At 34.4% G+C, this 20,596-nt stretch overlaps 1 protein-coding gene across 1 annotated transcript in view; it reads left to right on the top strand.

Annotated features, from left to right (window-relative positions):
* Positions 1 to 20,596, top strand: part of CUL5 (cullin 5) — a 98,925-nt gene that overhangs the window by 49,902 nt on the left and 28,427 nt on the right. Inside the window, exons 8-10 of the mRNA XM_024766969.1 lie at positions 18,127 to 18,220; positions 19,612 to 19,742; positions 19,997 to 20,104. Coding sequence (XP_024622737.1) covers positions 18,127 to 18,220; positions 19,612 to 19,742; positions 19,997 to 20,104 — 333 coding nt within the window. The remainder of the gene's footprint in view (positions 1 to 18,126; positions 18,221 to 19,611; positions 19,743 to 19,996; positions 20,105 to 20,596) is intronic.

The raw sequence follows: 20,596 nt of genomic DNA, 5'->3' as shown, positions 1-20,596 counted from the left end.
TGGGAGAATTGTACTGCTGCGGGAAGATCAGGTATAAGAATAAATCTTCGTTGTGAGGGAAAAAAGATGAGTTTAGTTAGAGGGATTTGAATATTTTGAATTGATTGGTGGGCCTATACCTCCTGGATGGGGATGTTGTAAGTTTGTAAGATAGAGTTGTTCTTCTATTCTTATACTCTATTTTATATATCTTAGTTGTATCATATTTATAGTAAACTTAAATAAGTTCAACTGTAGAGGTCCAACTAATACAGTGAATAAGAGAGAGCAAGAAAAAGAGAATGAGAAAGGTAGAGATAAACAAATACACATGAAAACTTGTATAGAACAGTTAAGTCTCCCTTTCTACTTTAAAATACACACAAACATTTTGGGAAAAATTTGAAATAGAAGATGTGAATTTGTGCTTCCATGGATACCAAGTGTGAACATCTTACCAAGCTGAATGATTCTAGAGTTTAAAGATAAGTTTTTGTTTTGTTTCAACAAAGACCCTAAGTGCAATATAATGTGCTTGCAAAGAAATTGTGCCTTATTGGGGAAGTAAGAGGTCTGTTTGTATGGTTTGTTTTGATTTTCTGCTTATTTTTCTTAAATCAACTATTTTGATTGAAGTATAACATATATACAGAAAAGTTACAAAAATCTCAAGTGTGAGTTATCACAAAGTGAACATACCTGTGAAATTACCAGAAAAAGAATTATCAGCAAGTAAGAAACATTCCATCATGCTCCCTCCACAGTATTATTACCATCTTTTTTTCCCAAAGGTTATCACTTTCCTATTTCTTAAGAACATAGATTAATATTAATCAGTGACCACTATATAGTCTGTACAGGAAAATTTGGTGCAGAGAAGACATTAAGCATGAAAACTATAGAATTAATTGTAACATTGGGAATTTAAGGCTTAATGCAGATACACTACTGTATTATATACCTTACTGAGCTAAGGCCATTATACTATATACATAATATTTGTTATATATTTGTTAATTTACAGTTTCTGTTTCCAAAGAGAAATGGTGTGTTAAAGTGAAGTATGTTGTAATGGAAGGAACAGTAAACCAAAAAATCACCAAGTCCGGGGTTCTAATTTAATATGCATAAAGTATGAACAGTATTATTTGAATAGTTACTAAGAAAAGTCACTTCCATAATTGAAAATTATTCGGAGCAGACTTACTGCCCTAAATTCTGTCTTACAGGAATTATCAGCCATTAGAACATGCTATGCTATATCTTAATGCTTTATTGATAATAGTTTTCATCTCTCCTTACCTATTAGGCTATTACTAGTGGAAGACAATTACCTATCAGCTCATATGGGGCTACACAATGTTGCACACCAGAATTTAATATTAAAGTATGTACATTTTCGACATTTGTGTTTTCTCTGAAAATTAGGAAATTATTATGATTTATCACTTACCTTTTTTGAATGTTGTAAGTCTTGATCTTAATCTTCTAAACCTGATTACTTTTCAATATCCTAGGAAAACAAATTCCTGGACCAGTGTTCTGTATAATAGAGCAAGTCTCACCTAAGTAGTACCCAGTTGTGAGGCCAGGCCTAATAAAGGCCAAATATACATTTCAAGTAATGTTCATCTAGTGCTTAGCAGCTTACTGAATTCCTTCCTTGTTTATAAGAGTTTTATTTTGTTCTTTTGGGTATTCTAAACATCTGATTATATCTCTGTAACATTAATATCTCTTATTTCCTTCAGTTGATTAAATCTGTTAATGGTTTATTTTAGGAAAATGTTAATAATATTGGGGATCCTTGTCTTCTTTCAATGTTTGATAGGAGTGCTTCTAAATGGTGCTTCTAAAGCACCATTAAGCATGATGCTTCTTTCTGGCATGATGTATGCATTTTATGATGCTAAGAAAGTACTTATTTTTTTTTATTAAGAATATTATCAGGAATTATCTACCTTAGCCCTAAAGCCATCTTATTTTATGGAGAATCATTAGAGGCATTTCCATGAAGATCATAAACAAGGCAAGGACACCCACTATTTCTACTTGTATTGAACAGCACATTAGAAGTATTAGTCCATGCAGTTAAACTACAGAAATCATTTAGAGGCATAGAATGGGTAAGCCAAAAGGAAAACTGTCTCATTTTAGAGATGATATGATAGTACTTCTCTGGAAAACTCCACAGTTGATGATAAAACTCAAACAGTAAAGTAATTCAGGAAAGTGGCAGGATATAAAATTAACATACAAATATCAGTCTTCATATACACAAATAATAAACAGAAGATATAAGGTTAGGGCAAACCTTACTTATAGTAGCAACAAAGAAAATTAAATACTTGGGAAAAATCTAGTAAGAAATGTGTGAAACCTGTAAGAGGAAAAGTTTTAGACACTCCAAAGAGACAGATGTAGACTTGAAAAAATGGAGAGATATCTCTTATTCTTAAATTCTGTGACTTGAAATGGTACAGATATCAGTTCTTCTCTAAATTAATTTATATATTTCCTGTAATTCCAATAAAAATACCAAAACTATTTATTGAAATTAGACAAGTTGAAAAAAAGTTCATGTGGAAAAATAAACATGTAAGAATGGCCAGGAAAACACTGGAAAATAAAAACTTTAAAGAGAACTAGCCCTACCAGACATAAAACATACTATATAAATTCTCTGTAATTAAGTGGTGTGGTATAACAATAGAAGAAACAAAAAGAAGATGAAATGAACAGAGAAGAACTACAAAAACAACTGGAAAACAGGTAATAAAAGGGCCTAAGTAAACACATACCAATAATTACTTTATATGTCAGTGGACTAAATGCACTGATCAAAAGACATAGGGAGGGATGGGATTTCCCTGGTGGCGTAGTGGTTAATAATCAGCCTGCTGGTGCAGGGGACAAGGGTTTGAGCTCTGGTCCAGTAGGATCCCACATGCTATGGAGCAACTAAGCCCATGTGCCACATCTACTGAGCCTGTGAGCCACAACAATTGAGCCCACCTGCCACAACTACTGAAACCTGTATGCCTAGAGCCCATGCTCTGCAACGAGAGAAGCCACTGCAATGAGAAGCCTGCACACTGCAACGAAGAGTAGTCCCTGCTCACTGCAACTAGAGAAAGCCCGTGTGCGGCAACTAAGACCCAACACAGCCATAAATAAATTAAAAAAAAAAAAAAACATAGGCTAATTGGATTACAAAACAAGACCCTTCAGTATGCTGGCTACAAGAGACTCCCTTTAGGATGAAGGGCACACAGACTGAAAGTAGGTATAGTATAAGTTATTTCATGCAAACAGAAACGATAAGAAAGCAGGGGTAGCAATACTCATTTCAGAAAAAATTAAAACAAAGGTCGTGATGAATCACAAAGAAGGGCAGTGTATAATGATAAAGGAATTGATACAAGAAGAGGATATTATACTTGTTAACATATGTGCACCCAATCCAGGAACACCTAAGTATAAAGTAAATACTAACATATAAAGGGAGAAATTGACAGTTAATACAGTAATAGTAGAACCCCACTGACATCAGTGGACACGTCATCCAAACAATAAGGCAGCAAAGATCCTGAATGACAGAATAGATGAGTTGGATTTAATTGTTGTCAACAGGACATTCCATCAAAAAAAAAAGGGCAGAATAAACATTCTTTTCAAGTGCACATGGAACACTTGCCAGGATAGGTCACATACTAGGTCACAAAACAAGACTTAACAAATTTAAGAGGATAGAAATTATATCAAGAGTTTTTTCTAATCACTACAGTGTGAAACTAGAAATCAACCATAGAAAGAAAAGTGGGAAAATAACAAACATGTGGAGACTAAACAACATGCTGCTAAAAATCCAGTGAGTCAATGATGAAACTCAAAGAGGAAATCAGAAAATACATCTGGACAAATGAAAATGGAAACACTGCTTTCCAAAATCTATCTGATGCAGCAAAGCAGTTCTAAGAGGGACATTCATAGCAACTTCAGGCCTTCCTCAAGAAACAAGAAAAATCTCAAAGAACGTAACCTAACACCTAAAAGAAATAGAAAAAGAAGAGCAAACAAAGCCTAAAGTCAGGAGAAGGAAAGAAATAGTAAAGATCATAGAGAAAAAAAATAAAGATTAAAAAAACCAAAAGAAAAGATTATTAAAACCAAGAGCTGTTTTTTTGAAAAGATAAACAAAATTGATAAATCTTCATCCAGGCTCACAAAGAAGAAACCAATAGGATCCGAATAAACAAAATAAGAAGTGAAAGAGGAGAAAGAACAACTGATACCACAGAGATAAAAAAATAAATCAATTGAAGAGGAGGGAACACTCTCAGATTGATTCTATGAGGCCTAATACCAATAGCAAACAAAGACACTACAAGAATAGAAAATTAGAGACCAATATCTTTCATGAATACAAATGCAAAAATCCTCAACAAAATATTAGCAAATCGAATACAACGATATGTAAAAAGGATCATACACCATGATCAAATTGGATTCATTTCCATGTCACAAGGATGGTTCGGCATATGCAAATCAGTGTGATACACCACATTAAAGAAAGGAAAGATAAAAATCACAGTATCATCTCAGTAGATGCAGAAAAAACATTTGAAAAAATTCAACATCTGTTCATAGTAAAAACTCTTATCAAAGTGGGTATAGAGGGAACATAACAAAGGCCATTTACAGCAAACCCTCAGTCAGCATAGTACTCCATGGTGAAAAGCTGCAAGGTTACCCACTAAATTCAGGAACAAGATAAGGATGCCCATTCTAACTGCTTCTATTTAACCTAGTTGGAAGTCCTAGCCACAGCAGTAAGACAAGAAAAAGAAAAGATATCCAAATTTAAAGGGAAGAGGTAAAGTTGTCACTGTTTGCAGATGACATGATACTCTGTATAGAGAACCATAATGTCTCCGCCCCAGAACTGTTAGAACTAAGAAATGAATTCAGCAAGGTTGCAGAATACAAGATTAATGTATTTCTATTTCTGTTGAATTTCTATACACTAATAATGAAATATCAGAGAATTTAAAAACCAATCTCATTTAAAATTACATCAAAAAATGTAAATACCTAGGAATAAACTTAACCAAGGAGATTAAAGGCATATACTCTGAGAACTATAAACCATTAATGAAGGAAATTGAAGATGATTTGAAGAAGTGGAATGATATCCCATGCTTGCTTGGATTGGAAGAATTAATATTTTGAAAATGGCCATACTACCCAAAGCAATCTACCGATTTACTGCAATCCCTATTCAAAATACCCGTGACATTTTTCACAGAACTAGTACAAATAATCCTAAAATTTACATGGAACCAAAAAAGACCCCGAATTGCCAAAGCAATCCGACACTGTCTTCAACAAGTGGTGTCTGGGGAAACTATATAGCTATGTGTAAAACAATAAGATTAGAACATTCCCTCACACACATACAAAAATAAGTTCAAAGTAATTTAAAAACATAAATGTAAGACCTGAAACCATAAAACTCCTAGAAGAGAATATATTCAGGACACTTTGTCATAAATTGTAACAATATTTTCTTGGATGAGTCTCCCAAGGCAGAAGAAATGAAAGCAAAAATAAACAAATGGGGCCTAATTAAACTTAAAAGCTTTTGCACAGCAAAGGAAACTATCAAGAAAATGAAAGCAATCTGGGAGAAAATATTTACAAATGATGCAGCCGACAGGGATGAACAAGGATTTGTTAATATCCAAAATGTAGGAACAGTTCATAAAACTCAATATCAGAAAAAGAAACAACCCAGTCAAAAAATGAGCAGAAGACCTGAATAGATATTTCTCCAAAGAAGGCATAGAGATGGCTAAAAGGCATATGAAAAGGTGTTCAACATTGCTAATTATTAGAGAAATGCAAATCAAAATTACACTGATGTACCACCTCACACCTATCAGAATGGCTATCATCAAAAAGTTCACAAATAACAACTGTTGGAGAGGATGTGGAGAAAAGGGTACTCATGTACACTGTTGTTGGGAATGCAAGTTAGTGCAGCCACTATGGAGAACAGTATGGAGGTTCCTTAAAAAACTGAAAATAGAGTTACTATACTATCCAGCAATCCCACTCCTGGTTATGTATCCGGAAAAGACGAAAACTCTTAATTCGAAAGGTTACATGCACCCCAGTGTTCATAGCAGTGCTATTTGTAATAGCCAAGACATGGAAGCCACCCAGGTACCCATCAACAGATGATTGGATTAAGATGTGGGGTGTATGTGTACACACACACACAAACACACACACAATGGAATATTAGCCATAAAAAAGAATGAAATATTGCCATTTGCAGCAACATGGATGGACCTAGAGATCATTATGCTTAATGAAATAAATCAGACAGAGAAAGACGTGCACAGTATGGCATCACATATGGAATCTAAATGATACAAATATGCAAAACAGAAACAGAGTCACAGATATAGAAAGCAAACTTGTGGTTACCAAAGGGGCAAGGGAAGAGGGGAGAGATAAATTAGGGGTATGGGATTAACAGATACAAACTACTGTATATAAAATAGATAAGCGGGCTTCCCTGGCGGCGCAGTGGTTGAGAGTCCGCCTGCAGATGAGGGGATGTGGGTTCGTGCCCCGGTCCGGGAAGATCCCACGTGCCGTGGAGCGGCTGAGCCTGTGAGCCATGGCCGCTGAGCCTGCATGTCCAGAGCCTGTGCTCCGCAATGGGAGAGGCCACAACTGTGAGAGGCCTGTGTACCGCAAAAAAATAAAATAAAAAAAAATAATAAAATTATACTGTTAATTTTGAGATAACTGTAGATTCACACAGGGTTGCAGGAAATTATATTTCCCCAAAAAAAAAAAAAAAAAAAAAGCAAGGATATACTGTATAATGCAGGAAATTTTATCTATTACCTTATAATAACTATAATGGAGTATAGTCTGCAAAAGTACTGAATCACTATGCTGTATACCTAACTAACTGTTCACCTATCTGAAAGTAGTACAATATTTTAAATCAACTATGAATTGATTTCAATAAAAATACATAAATTTAAAAAAATAGTGTGATATTGACCCATGAATAGATAGTGGACTTGTGGAATGGAATAGAAAGTGCAGAATTATATATGACAAAGGTTGCATGTCAAATCAGTGGCGGTAAAGATGGACTTTTTAAAAAATGGTGATGGGATGACTCAGCAGATACTTGGAAAAAGATCTTTAGATCTGTATTTTACACCATTCAGAAAAATAAACCCCAAATAGATCAGGGATCTATGTGTTAAAAATGGAATCATACAAGTACTAGAAGAATACCTCTTTAACTTTGGCGTAGAGAGAGGGTTTTTTTTATGACTCAGAGTTCAGAGTCAGTAAAAGAAAAGACTGACAAATGTGACTATACACTAAAAAATTTGCAATCTTAAAGTTCTCATAAGAAAATAAAATTTTTAACTATGTAGTTATGTATGTATGTTAACTGGACTTAATTGTGGTGACTTAATTCACAGTGTATACAATTATCTATTATGTTGCACACCTTAAACTAATGTTATATGGCAATTATACCTCAATAAAAATAAATTAAAATAATTTTAAAAATTAAAAAGTATGTAATTGCAAAAAGCACAATCAGCAAAGTTAAAAATCAGCTCACAACCTGGGAAAAAGTATTTGAAATATATGTCACAGACAAAAGCCCAATATCCCTACTATATAAAGTTCTACTATATAAAGAACTTTTAAAAATTGGGGAACAAAAAATGATAAATATCTGGTAGAAAAATGTTGGAAAAAAGATGCAGATATGTACTTAATACTGGCCATCATACATGAAAAATGTTCAGAGTTTTAGAGAAGAATTCTCTAAAAATGTGGAGGGAAATTGACGATCACTATTAGGTACGATCACACTAATAGTTGTTGCAGACAAGCTCCACTAATGGATACTAAAATCAGTGGCCAAAGGTTTGAGGTAGAATTGACAGTTTCAGAGTATCTTCCTCAAGATATTTGGTAAGGGAAAAATAGTTACTACGATGGAGAAACCCAAAAAACACTTATCTTAATCAAGTGATCAAGGTTAACATAACCTGTAATAGGACATATTGATATTATGTACCCCTTCATATGATACACTAAAAAGAGTACAAAATCATTTCTGTTGTATTCTTGTCAAAAATTAGTACTCTTATTCTAATGAGAAAATTTTAGACAATCCCTACTTTTGGGGCAGTGTACAAAATAACTGGCTACTATTCTTTAAAAGTGTCAAGATCCTACCTAAGGAGGCAAAAGACCTGTATGCAGAAAACTGTAGGGTACTGATGAAAGAAACCAAAATGACACAAACAGATGGCGAGATACACCAAGTTCTTGGATTGGAAGAATTAATACTGTGAAAATGATTATACTACCCAAAGCAATCTACAGATTCAGTGCAATCCCTATCAAATTACCAATGGCATTTTTCACAGAACTAGAACAAAAAATTTTACAATTTGTGTGGAAACACAAAAGACCCTGAATAGCCAAAGCAGTCTTGAGAAAGAAAAACGGAGCTGGAGGAATCAGGCTCCCTGACTTCAGACTATACTACAAAGCTACAGTGATCAAGACAGTATGTTACTGGCCCAAAAACAGAAATATAGATCAGTGGAGCAGGATATAAAGCCCAGATATAAACCCACGTACCTATGGTCACCTAATCTATGACAAAGGAGGCAAAAATATATAATACAACGGAGAAAAGACAGCCTCTTCAATAAGTGGTGCTGGGAAAACTGGACATGTAAAGGAATGAAATTAGAACATTCCCTAACACCACACACAAAAATAAACTCAAAATTGATTAAAGACCTAAATGTAAAGCCAGACACTATAAAACTCTTAAAAAGGAAAACATAGGCAGAACACTCTGACATAAATTGAAGTGAGATCTTTTTTGACCCACCTCCTAGAGTAATGGAAATAAAAACAAAAATAAACAAATGGGACCTAATTAAAAGCTTTTGCACAACAAAGGAAACCATAAACAAGACAAAGAGACAACCCTCAGAATGGGAGAAAATATTTGCAAACAAAGCAGCTTACAAAGGATTAATCTCCAAAATATACAAGCAGCTCATGAATCTCAATATAGAAAAAAACGACCTAATCAAAAAATGGGTGGAAGACCTAAATAGAAATTTCTCCAAAAAACATACAGATGGCATGTGGAAAGATGCTCAACATCATGAATTAGTAGAGGAAATGCAAATCAAAGCTACAATGAGGTATCACTTCATACGGGTCAGAATGGCCATCATCAAAAAACCTACAAACAAATGCTGGAGAGCGTGTGGAGAAAAGGGACCCCTCATGCACTGTTGGTAGGAATGTAAATTGATACAGCCATGTAAATGGAAAACAGTATGGAGTTTCCTTAAAAAACTAAAAATAAAACTAACATATGACCCAGCAATCCTGCTACTGGGCATATACACAGGGAAAACCATAATTCAAAAAGACACATGCACCCCTATGTTCTCAGCAGCACTATTTACAATAGCCAGGACATGGAAGCAAACCTAAATGTCCATCAACAGAGGAACGGGTAAAGAAGATATGGTACGTGTATACAATGGAATATTACTCAGCTGTAAAAAGGAATGAAATTGGGTCATTTGTAGAGATGTGAATGGACCTAGAGACTGTCATACAGAGGTGAAGTCAGAAAAACAAATATCGTATATTAACGTACATATGTGGAATCGAGAAAAATGGTGTAGATGAAATCTGTTTGCAAAGCAGAAATAGAGGCACAGAGGTAGAGAACAAATGTATGGATACCAAGAGGGAAAGAGGAAGATGGGAGGAACTGGGAGATTGGGTTTGACATATACCCTATTGATACTGTGTATAAAATAAATAACTAATGAGAACATATTGTATAGCACAGGGAACTCTACTTAATGCACTGTGGTGACCTAAATGGGAAGGAAATCCAAAAAAAAGAGGGAATATATGTATATGTATAGCTGGTTCATTTTGCTGTATAGTAGAAACTAACAGAACATTGTAAAGCAACTATATGCCAATAAAAATTAAATGTGTCCAGATCATAGCACAGACACACGGACCAAGAAATTGTCACAGATTGGAGGAGACTAGTAAAACTAACAACAAAATGTAATCTGGGTTTGTAGATAGCATCCTGGAATAGGAAAGACTGGTGAATTTCTAATAAGGTCTGTAGTTAATTAATATTGTACTAATATTATTTTCCTGGTTTTGATAGTTGTGCTGTAGTTATGTAAAAAGTTACCATTATGGGAAATAGGGTGATGGATGTATAGGTACTCTCTGCTATTTTTACAACTATTATGTAAGGCTAAAATCAAAATAAAATGTAAAAAAATAAAGAATATTGTGAAGAATGCCCTTATTATTTGGGAAGCATTAATGGAGATGATCATGTGGCATTTTCCTCCGTTGAACTAATTCAGGAAATCACATTAACAGAGTTCCTAACATAATAGCATTCTTTCATTTTAGGATAGAACAGAAAGTCCCCCTGCCTTTTTTTTTTGGCCACACTGTGCAGCATGTGGGATCCTAGTTCCCCAACCAGGGATTGAACCCGTGCCCCCTGCAATGGAAGTGTGGAGTCTTAACAACTGGACCTCCAGGGAAGTCCCAAAGTCCCATTTTTAATGGATAAAAATTTATACCCCAAAGGGATTTTGACATATACTATATAGCCAATAAAAGTTACTCTCAAGATATTTCTGTTTTTTATACATAAAATATTTAAATGTTTGGTTTAGCATGTAATAACAATATTTTTAGGATCCTTTTATAGATTTATCCTAATTCAACTTTCATTTGGATTTGCTTGTTGTCAGTACAGCAGATTCTAATAGAGATGAATCGAAGAAAAGTGAGTTATGCTGTTTGGATAGGCTAATATATTGATATTTTGAACTGAAATCTCTAGGCCAGAGATTTTCAATGAAGATAGTATCTATCTCCAGAGAGTGTTTTTGAAATTTGTGGAGGCTTTTTTTTTTTTTGGTTGTCACAATGATTGATTTTTAGTGAATGGAGTCCAGGAATGCTACATGTCTCACAGTGCTCAGACTGTCCCACATAAATAAGAATTAGCCCATATCCCAAAAATAATATTCAGTGCTCCCGTAGCCACTCATGTAAATGAAAATCTTGTTTACACTTAGATATCTGAGTCTAGAATTTAATTTCATTTTACTTTTAAACCAGAGCATTTTTGCATGATATTAGTAATACACTTCATTTTCTAGGTATGTTGTTGTGTAAATTGAGCATTGAAAATATATTTTTTGTTTGGAATCTTAAATTTTTTTCACTGTTGGAAATTTATATCATCTATAGTGATACTGCTCATGGTATCTGTGTCACCAATGAACCTGTGTTAAATTGAAGTCAGGACCATGAATGCTGCCAGTTTGTCCCTCCAGTTTGTGACCTGAGAGGAGTCTTGTTCCACCGGTGTTAATTAGCCTAGCTCTAATTGGCCTAGCTTGGGTTGAGTGCCCAAACTTGGATCAAATGCTTTGTGTGTGTGTCTTTGTACACATGTGCAAGCATGCTTGAGTTGTCAATGTGTTTGTAGTAGGTATGATATAGTAATACTTGACTCATCCAGAAGATAACCCTTTTAGCAACTTTAGCTACTTGCAGTTCAGTGGAGAACTTAAACAGTAAGTTAGGCCAAGAGTTCTGAGCAGCTGCATTGCATTAGGTGTCTGACAGGCCCAGTCTTCAACCTTTGCTTATAGGAGAACAACTTAGCCCCACCCAGATCCAGCTTAGCCCCAACACAATTCTAATGAGCTTGATTATCACTGGATGGGCCTCTAGCAAATGAGCACCGTATATTAGTAAAACCAGGTAAGAGGCTTCAGAGCTGTGCTGCTTGAAGAGGCATTATTGACAGAAAAGTGACACGTAACAGTAAGAATGAGAAAAAATATTTTTAAAAATTACTTAAAAATTTTTTTCTGTGGCTATTAGTATTTTAGGTGATAGTCCTGTATAGCTTGGTTTTACCTGAAGGCAGTCATTTATTGTGCACCTAAACTATGTCAGGCCTTGTGCTAGTGGGGATAAGAAGGTAGAACGGGTTCCTATCTTCAAAGTAACACTAGAATAAAATGGATTGTTTATACAGTGGAATAATGGAATAGAGAGTGAAATGGTGATGGCAGGTCTTCATTTCTTCTCATTGACCAGAGCTCTGATAGGGAAGCAGTGTATTACACTGGTTAGGGACATACATGTTGGAAGATGAGGATTTGAATTCCATTGTCATTTTACCAGCTGTGTGCCCTTTGTCAATTTCTTCAACCTTTGTAATCCTTGTTTTCCTAACTGTAAAGTGGGGTAATACCCACTTGTGTTTAATGAACTACTATATCAAAACATTAAGTGCTGTGCCTGGCATGGTAGTTTTTACTGTTTAGGGCTGTGGTTTACAGATGTTGCTTACTGATTCTCAGACAGATAGACACTATTTTGCTACCTGTGCAAAATATTGATAAAAAATGGAATTAGCAACAAGGTCACAAGTCATAAGTTGTTAACATTAAAGTAAGTAAAGTACTTGTTAACCTTCAGTATTTAAGTATATTAAGGGTGGTATTTAAAAAGTCAGGGTGAGTCTGACTTCATTGGTCTATGTAGAGAGTTACTTGTATAACTAGTTGAGAAGTGAAGCAAGAAACACTGGTTATAAAGGTTTAAAAAAACCTTTAAAAAAAAAAGAGAAGTTAATTTTGAGAATAGCCTACCACACATGGAATAAATGAATTCTTGAATACATAACCATATCCTTATATGGTTAGAGACCTGATAATGATAAAGTAGAATCTTAAGGTGGAGTAATCTAGGATGATTTTTAATTCAACTCCTCTATTTTATAGCTAAGGCAAAAGCAAATTATAACTTATAGGGAATTACATAACTAACAAAAATCAGAACTGTTCCTATTGTTTTTATTAAACTTCAGTGAAGTAGCATTGTGCAAATTGAATATCACTAAAAAAAGACTCTAGTACATCAGTTAGCCTACGTATCCCACCTTTCTCATCTTCACAGAGCTATGCATTCATTCATTCAACAAATACTGAGTGCCTGCTGTGTTTTATGGCAGGCATCATCTTTGAAGAGTTTTGCTATAAAGGAAGGTAAAACATCAAGCACATTGATAGTTAAAGTGTTTCACCTTGCAGACCTCTGGGGAGATTGCTATGGATTTAGAAGGCAAAATACAGGAGTTGATGACATATGGCAAAAAGTTTTTTTCTTCACGGAAGCTAGCAAAAGGAGACAGAAAGGGAATACAAGGTGAGAGAGATGGTTTATCACTATCCTTTCCATTCAAGACGTATTTTTCAAATAACAAGTATATACTCAGGGTTGACTCTGTATGTAGAACTTTGGTAAATGATGGGGAGAAAAATACAAAAGAGGAATAAAATGGTCCCTGCCCTCAAGAAACTGACCCTCTTGTTAAGACAAGACTCTTTGGAGATAAGGAGAGAACTCTATCAAGCAACCTCCCTTTCTTGTTTTTGCCTACATAAAATAGTTTTCTAAAGGATTTTCAATACACAGGGATCTATACCATGATTCTTCTCTTTATTTTTATTTATTTATTTATTTATTTTTTGCGGTATGCGGGCCTCTCACTGTTGTGGCCTCTCCCGTTGTTGAGCACAGGCTCCGGACACACAGGCTCAGCGGCCATGGCTCACGGGCCCAGCCACTCCGCGGCATGTGGGATCTTCCCAGACCTGGGCATGAACCCGTGTCCCCTGCATCGGCAGGCGGACTCTCAACCACTGTGCCAACAGGGAAGCCCTTCTCTTTATTTTTTTAAAAAATATTTGTTATGAAACTTTTCAAATATTTTCAGAAGTAGAGAAAATAGTATAATGAACCCCACCCTCCAAACCTAGCCAGCAACAATGATCATCATTTTGTCATACTTGCTTGGTTGATCCTTTTTTCTTTTCTTTCCTTTTTCCCCTTTCCTCCTCTCCTATCCTTTCATTTCCTTCCCTTCCCTTTCCTTCTTTTCTTTATTTTTTTTAAATTAAAAAAAAATTTTTTTTTTTGGCCGGGCTGTGCAGCTTGCAGGATCTTAGTTCCCTGATTAGGGATTGAACCTGGGCCCTGGCAGTGAAAATGTCAAGTCCTAACCACTGGACTGCCAGGGAATTCCATCTTTTCTTTCTTTTCTCTCTTTCTTCCTTTCCTCTAGCATTTAAAGATGTTATGATGTACATTTTTACTCTAAACACTTCTATATTATAACATTACTTTTATTGCCTGTATATATTTCATCATATATATGTACTATAATATACCTAACTACTTCTCTAATGATGGGAATTTTCATTATTATTTGTTATTATTATGGTTTTTTTTAATAAATAGTACTTCCTGGAATGTATTTACATGTTTATATCTTATATCCTGATATATTTTTAAAATCTTTATGTATACATCTTTCTTACATGTGGCATTCTATTAGAATGGAGTTTCCTGGAAATGAGATTGCTGAAGCAAAGGGTATGCACCTTTTACAGATTGCTATATAAGACCAAACTGATTTTCAGAAATGTTGTAATTCTGATTCCCATTAACAATATACCTGTTTATCTTTGCTGATCTGGGTTTTTTCAGTCTATTAATTTTGCCAATTTCCCAGTATCATAGATTTTAAAATATTTTTTAATGTGCATTTAAAAATTACTAGGGGACTTCCCTGGCAGTCCAGTGGTTAAGACTCTGCGCTTCCAATGCACAGGGCGCGGGTTCGATCACTGGTTGGGGAACTAAGATCCCACATGCTGCATGGTGCAGCCCAAAAAAAAAAAAAATGCTAATGAGGCTGGGTATCTTTATTTTTTTAGGATTGACATTAATTGTTTAATTCAAGGGAATATCCATCTGCTAGTTCCTATCATTAAGAACATTGGATTTTCCACTACTTTATTCTTATTATGGACCATTTGTATTTCTTCTTTTGTGAGTTGAGGCTACTCTTTCATTATTTTACTTCTTTATTCAAAAAACCATAGTATCTTGATTTCCTATCTCTGATTTTCAAGGCCCTTCATAATTTGGCCATAACTTATTTTTCTAACTTAATACTGTCCAGTAAGAGTCATTCTACCCAATAAGGAATATTTTCTTATTCATATACCTCATTCTATTCGTTTTTTTCTTGGATTCATTCTTTTTAAGTAATGTTTTACATTTCTTTTCTGCCTATTCAAATCCTTCAGAATTCTTAAAGCCCATCTTGCGAGTCTCCCCAAATACTCTAGCCTTCATCCATTTCCTGTTATTTGAATTCCCACTGTACCAATTGTTTCTACAACTTGATTTAGTAGCAAATTATAGGCTACTTTGTTGTGTTATTTATCAAGCACCAAATGTGTTGAGTCCATGAATATATAGCTGGATGGAACACAGTCTCTGTCCTTGTGAAGTTTATTTATAGTGTAGTAATAATGTGTTTATTTCCATCTCTTTGCTTTATTGGTGAAATTGAACTTTTCATATACCTCTGTTATGTATGAAGTATGCACACATTTTAGATACACTATAGTTACATATCCCAAACTGGATTGTAAGAGCATTGAGTGTATAAACCATGTTTTATCTTCTCTATTCCTTACAACACTTAACTCATTTCTGAGCACATAGCCATTACTAAATATATACTTGCTCTCTTAATGTAGTATCAAAAGTTGTAGGCTTGGAGTCACATACCTGGCCTCATATTACAGCTCAAGACCTTATGAACTAATTGTGTAACATTTGTAAGTTACTTAGCCTCTGTAAGCTTGTTTCCTCATATGTTAAATATCTGCTTCATAAGGTTTTCATGAGTTAAATGACATATGGGTTAATCAGATAATGTATGTAAAGCATTTACAGAGTAGGTGCTCATTAAAAGATGTTTGTTATTATAATAACTTGTTTAACCTTTCAAGCTAGAAAGTGTTTCAGTAACCTTTATATCCCTAACTCCTTTCATCTAAGCAGTTACCAAATTCTGCTCAGTTTACTTCAACTATCTTGTCAATTTAGCCTCTCATTTATGTTATGTTATGTTATGTTATTTTTTTGATCGCACCACGTGGCTTGCAGGATCTTGGTTCTCTGACCAGGGATTGAACCGAGACCCATGGCAGTGAGAGCCCGAGTCCTAACCACTGGACACCTAGCCTCCCTAGTCTCTCCTTTAAATCCTCATTGTAACCCACAATAAGAAATACATTTTTTATTGTGACTTAGTATATGCTTTGTTTATTTGCTCATATCTGAAACAATGTTATGAAATAATATTCGTTGTTTTTATATGTGATGCACTCTGATTTTTTTTTTTGTTCTGTTCTATATTAAAAAAAAAACAAGCTGTTTCACAACAGTGTGAAACACATGACACATGATTTTTGGAGTCTGCAAAATTTGGACTACTCCTGAACTAGATTATGTTCAAGTGTAAATTTTCAGTGAAACAGAAAACAGAGATTATTTTAGAAAACAGAAAATAGAGCTTATTTTAGAAAACAGAGCTTAATCTGATTGCACTTTGTTTCTTCTTCATTAGTTGTATATAGTTAGATTTACCTATTCTCTGTCAAAGGTGGGCCTGTTCCATTGTGCATATTCCAGGGCTGGTATAGAATGAGATTACTCAGTAATTGGGGCAGAGCTTCCCACCTTGGCAGAAATTTCTCAACCATTTCATATGTATGTTGTTGTTCTTAGGACAGAAATTTACATACATGGACTTTAAAGTCATTAGTGTAATTCTCATAGAGGGAGGGATCTGAAAAAATTCCTTTTATTATGGAAATTTTTTTAACATTTTAAAAAGTGGAAACAATGATATAATGAATCTCCATTACATAAATTTAACTTCAGTAATATAACAACATTATGTCAATTCCAAGAGGAATTTTTAGCAAAGAACTTTTAAGGCACACACAATTCCCTTCCTTAATACAGACAGATGATCTGTTTTTCAGAAGAGAGGTATCAGCCTTAGTGTACCTTGTATTAGTAATCACAACCTGTTCATTTTGATACCTGCAAGAAGAGTAAATATATGACACGAAGGAGCAGTGATGGAGTGGAGCCAGCCAGAACATTAGACCCTGACCATCTTACTTGCAATCTTTCAACAGCCATGTTTGCCAGTCTCCCCACCACCACTCAGTACCACCTACCTTGCTGACATTATTAGACTGACCTTTTAAAAATGACTTGGTGGGGGAATAGAAGCTCATTACATTTATCTTCTGTTTAAAACCTTCCCTACCTATAGAGTAAAATCCCAAACCATAGATTTTCATTCATAATCTGGCTCCAGTCTACCTTTCTCTCCCACTCTCTTCATATTCAGCTTTTTTTTCTTAGACTACCCAATCCATTTTAAGATTTGTACTTTTCAATATCCAATTTAGATTTCATCTTGTGGATGAGACCTTTTTAACTACCCAGAAAAAAATAGTAGTTCCTTTGTTTGTTTCTGTTTGTGTGTGTGTGTGTTTTGCCACCTAACTGAGTTGTATTTATTAAAGTTTGCTTCCCTCCCCACCCTCAATAAGACAGTGATCTTCTCCAAAGCAGAGGTTATAGCTTATCCTTTGTATCCTAACACTTCTTTGGTGCTCACAGCAATGAAACCTACTATGTGTTGAATGGATGTTCATACTTCTAGCATTTTAGAATCTAATTCCAACACAGGTTCTCTCCAGATGAGAGTTCATTAAAGTTTAGTTTTTCAGCTTGTTTTGTAGATTAAAAAGTTTTTTTCCTCCCCTTGTTGGGGACTTTCATTAAAATTTCTAAAGAGAACCTAAGTTCTATAGCCTTTTCCATAGGGGGAAGTATGCTTTGGTAAACTAAAATAGAGTATCCATCTTCAACAATCCTCTAGTAAAGGTAAGTAAAATCTACTTTCAGTATTCTTAGTTTTTTGCTGTTGTTGAACATTGTGGTTTTGTGGGACTATGAAGCAAAATGGAGTGGAATAGATCTGGTCCTTATTGTTGCTTATAATAGCCTTGACCAATTTTTGATGTATTTCAGCTCATGGAATGCTGTGTAAATGCCCTGGTGACATCCTTTAAAGAGACTATCTTAGCAGAGTGCCAAGGCATGATCAAGAGAAATGAAACTGAAAGTAGGTAAAACATCACATAAAGTTCTCATACTCTTTTAAGAGGATATCTTTGAAGCACATCACTTTTAGTAAATTGCTGTTAGATCATTCTTTTATACATAGGTGTTTTTGTTATGGCAAACTGCGTAAAGAAAATGATAAAAATATTTAGCATAGTTAGAAACACTGTAAAGAAAATCTTCTTTATAAACTTATATTTTAAGCATTTCTCCCCCTTAGGTATCAGTATATTTGTGTGCGCTCACATGCGAATTTCAATTTGTTCCCAAAAGTAGGACACTACTTTTAAAGGCTAATTTAAATGGTAAACGTATGGTATAGGATAGAACTAGGTATTTTGACTTTTGTGTGGAACCTTGTGGCAAATATTTTTAAAAAGTAATAAAACACTCTATGTTGGTAATCTTCGTCCCTCTCCCCCAAAATATCTTACAAGATTTCTGAAGTGTATTTTTTATTACTTAAATGTTATTTTTTTATTACTTAAATATGATAAAGTTCTGTTTTGGGAGGTAACAAGTACATTAATACTAAAAAGCATACAGTAAAAATTACCCATATACTTACCACTCAGAGACAACCACTTTTAACATTTTGATGTATTACTCTCTAGATTTCATTGCATAAAATTGCAAGGTCCTACTTAATCTCTAGTTGTCTTTCAAGTACGTTTTTCAGTTCACTTAAGTCTTACACTCTTCAGAAGTATTTTGGAGTAAAAGCAAGTTTCTCATTTGGCATAAATGAAATATTTGAAGTTCTGTATGCCAAACTAAGTAGAGTTATGTCTGATCCAAGGTGGACTCACTTCAGAAGGATTTATTTAGTGGTAACCATTCTGTGAGGTAAGATTATTGTGAAGGTCAATTAAATGGGATAATAGGAGAAAGTGCTTTTTGCAAACTGAAAAATTCTTTATGAATACAGTTTTATATTACCTTGTTACTCTGAACAATCTGAGGACAGTATTTTACCCCTTAGTGATGTGACTGTGTATTGTGTATTTAACATTGCATCTACTTTATGAAATGTAACTAATTTTCTGTGTAAACTTTTGTATTTCTTAGAATAAATATATTCCATTGCATTGAAGGTTAAATGACTCACCTTTTAAGAGGAGTTGGGTTTTGCAGTGTGTGATCACTTTAATTAGAGTTTCTTTTAAAAATAATTTTTGTCAGACTGATATGGTAGATCAGGAAGTTATAGTACTTAACGATAACAAGTCCTAAACTAATTGCACCCACAGAATACTATTAAAGCTATCAACTTCCAGCTAATATTTCCCCACACTCTTATTATCATAGGCATTCTAGATCCATGATACAAATCAAAGAGAAAGTCTGTTCTGATGGATGAAATGATTACATGGGTGTGTTCTATCGTTTCAGAATTACATTTGATGTTTTCATTAATGGACAAAGTTCCTAATGGGATAGAGCCAATGTTGAAAGACTTGGAGGAACATATCATCAGTGCAGGCCTGGCAGATATGGTAGCAGCTGCTGAAACTATTACTACTGTAAGTTCTCCTCAATGACAATGATAGACATATATCAAAGTTATTTTGTAAATGCAGGATAAGGTATTTAAAATCGGGTATTTTAAATTGATGGCAAAACAGTAACGCTGGAACACCTTTCTTAATAAGAAAAAAATATTTCAGAAAAGTTACCAAATTTTAAAGCTATAGTGTTATGAAAATTATGTTTATATTTTCTCATTTTTTGTATTTTTGTTTTAAACTCAACTTAATATACAGCACTTTATTTTTAGGACTCTGAGAAATATGTTGAGCAGTTACTTACACTGTTTAATAGATTTAGTAGACTTGTCAAAGAAGCTTTTCAAGATGATCCACGATTTCTTACTGCAAGAGACAAGGTATATATTCCTGTATGTTAACACTTGTCATAATTTAATTTTAATAAGAAACTTGCATCATGATGCTATTAAATTACAAACTAAAAAAACCTAGCAACTCTGATTTTTCATCAGTGGAGGGCAACCATATTATATTTGGTTTCTTATATGCTTTTGTAAGCATTGGGTATGCTTGTGAACCAGAATTTAGCTAGAAAGTTGCTTTCTTAATTTTTCAAGAATGTCTTCCTGTTTTTGAATATTATTGATTATTGAATTCTTATTCATCCTTCCTTTAAGACTCAGCTCAAAGTATGCTTCTCCTGGAATTTCCTTGATACTCTGCCTCCCCCCACATCCTATCCCAAGCAGAATTGATTTCTCTGTCCTGTTTCCTTTCATAGGGCTCTTGTGAGAGTTGTATCACATTTATTCTTGCTTTCCATGTCTTCTTTCCCATTATAGTCTAGGATAATGGTAATGAAACAGTATTATCCTTAGAGTCATTATCTT

The sequence above is a fragment of the Neophocaena asiaeorientalis genome, unplaced genomic scaffold (genome assembly GCF_003031525.2).
Source record: "Neophocaena asiaeorientalis asiaeorientalis breed wild unplaced genomic scaffold, Neophocaena_asiaeorientalis_V1.1 scaffold338, whole genome shotgun sequence".
Classification (NCBI taxonomy): Eukaryota; Metazoa; Chordata; class Mammalia; order Artiodactyla; family Phocoenidae; genus Neophocaena; species Neophocaena asiaeorientalis.
Note: the sequence above shows the minus strand (reverse complement) of the source record. Positions and strands in the feature narration are given on the sequence as shown.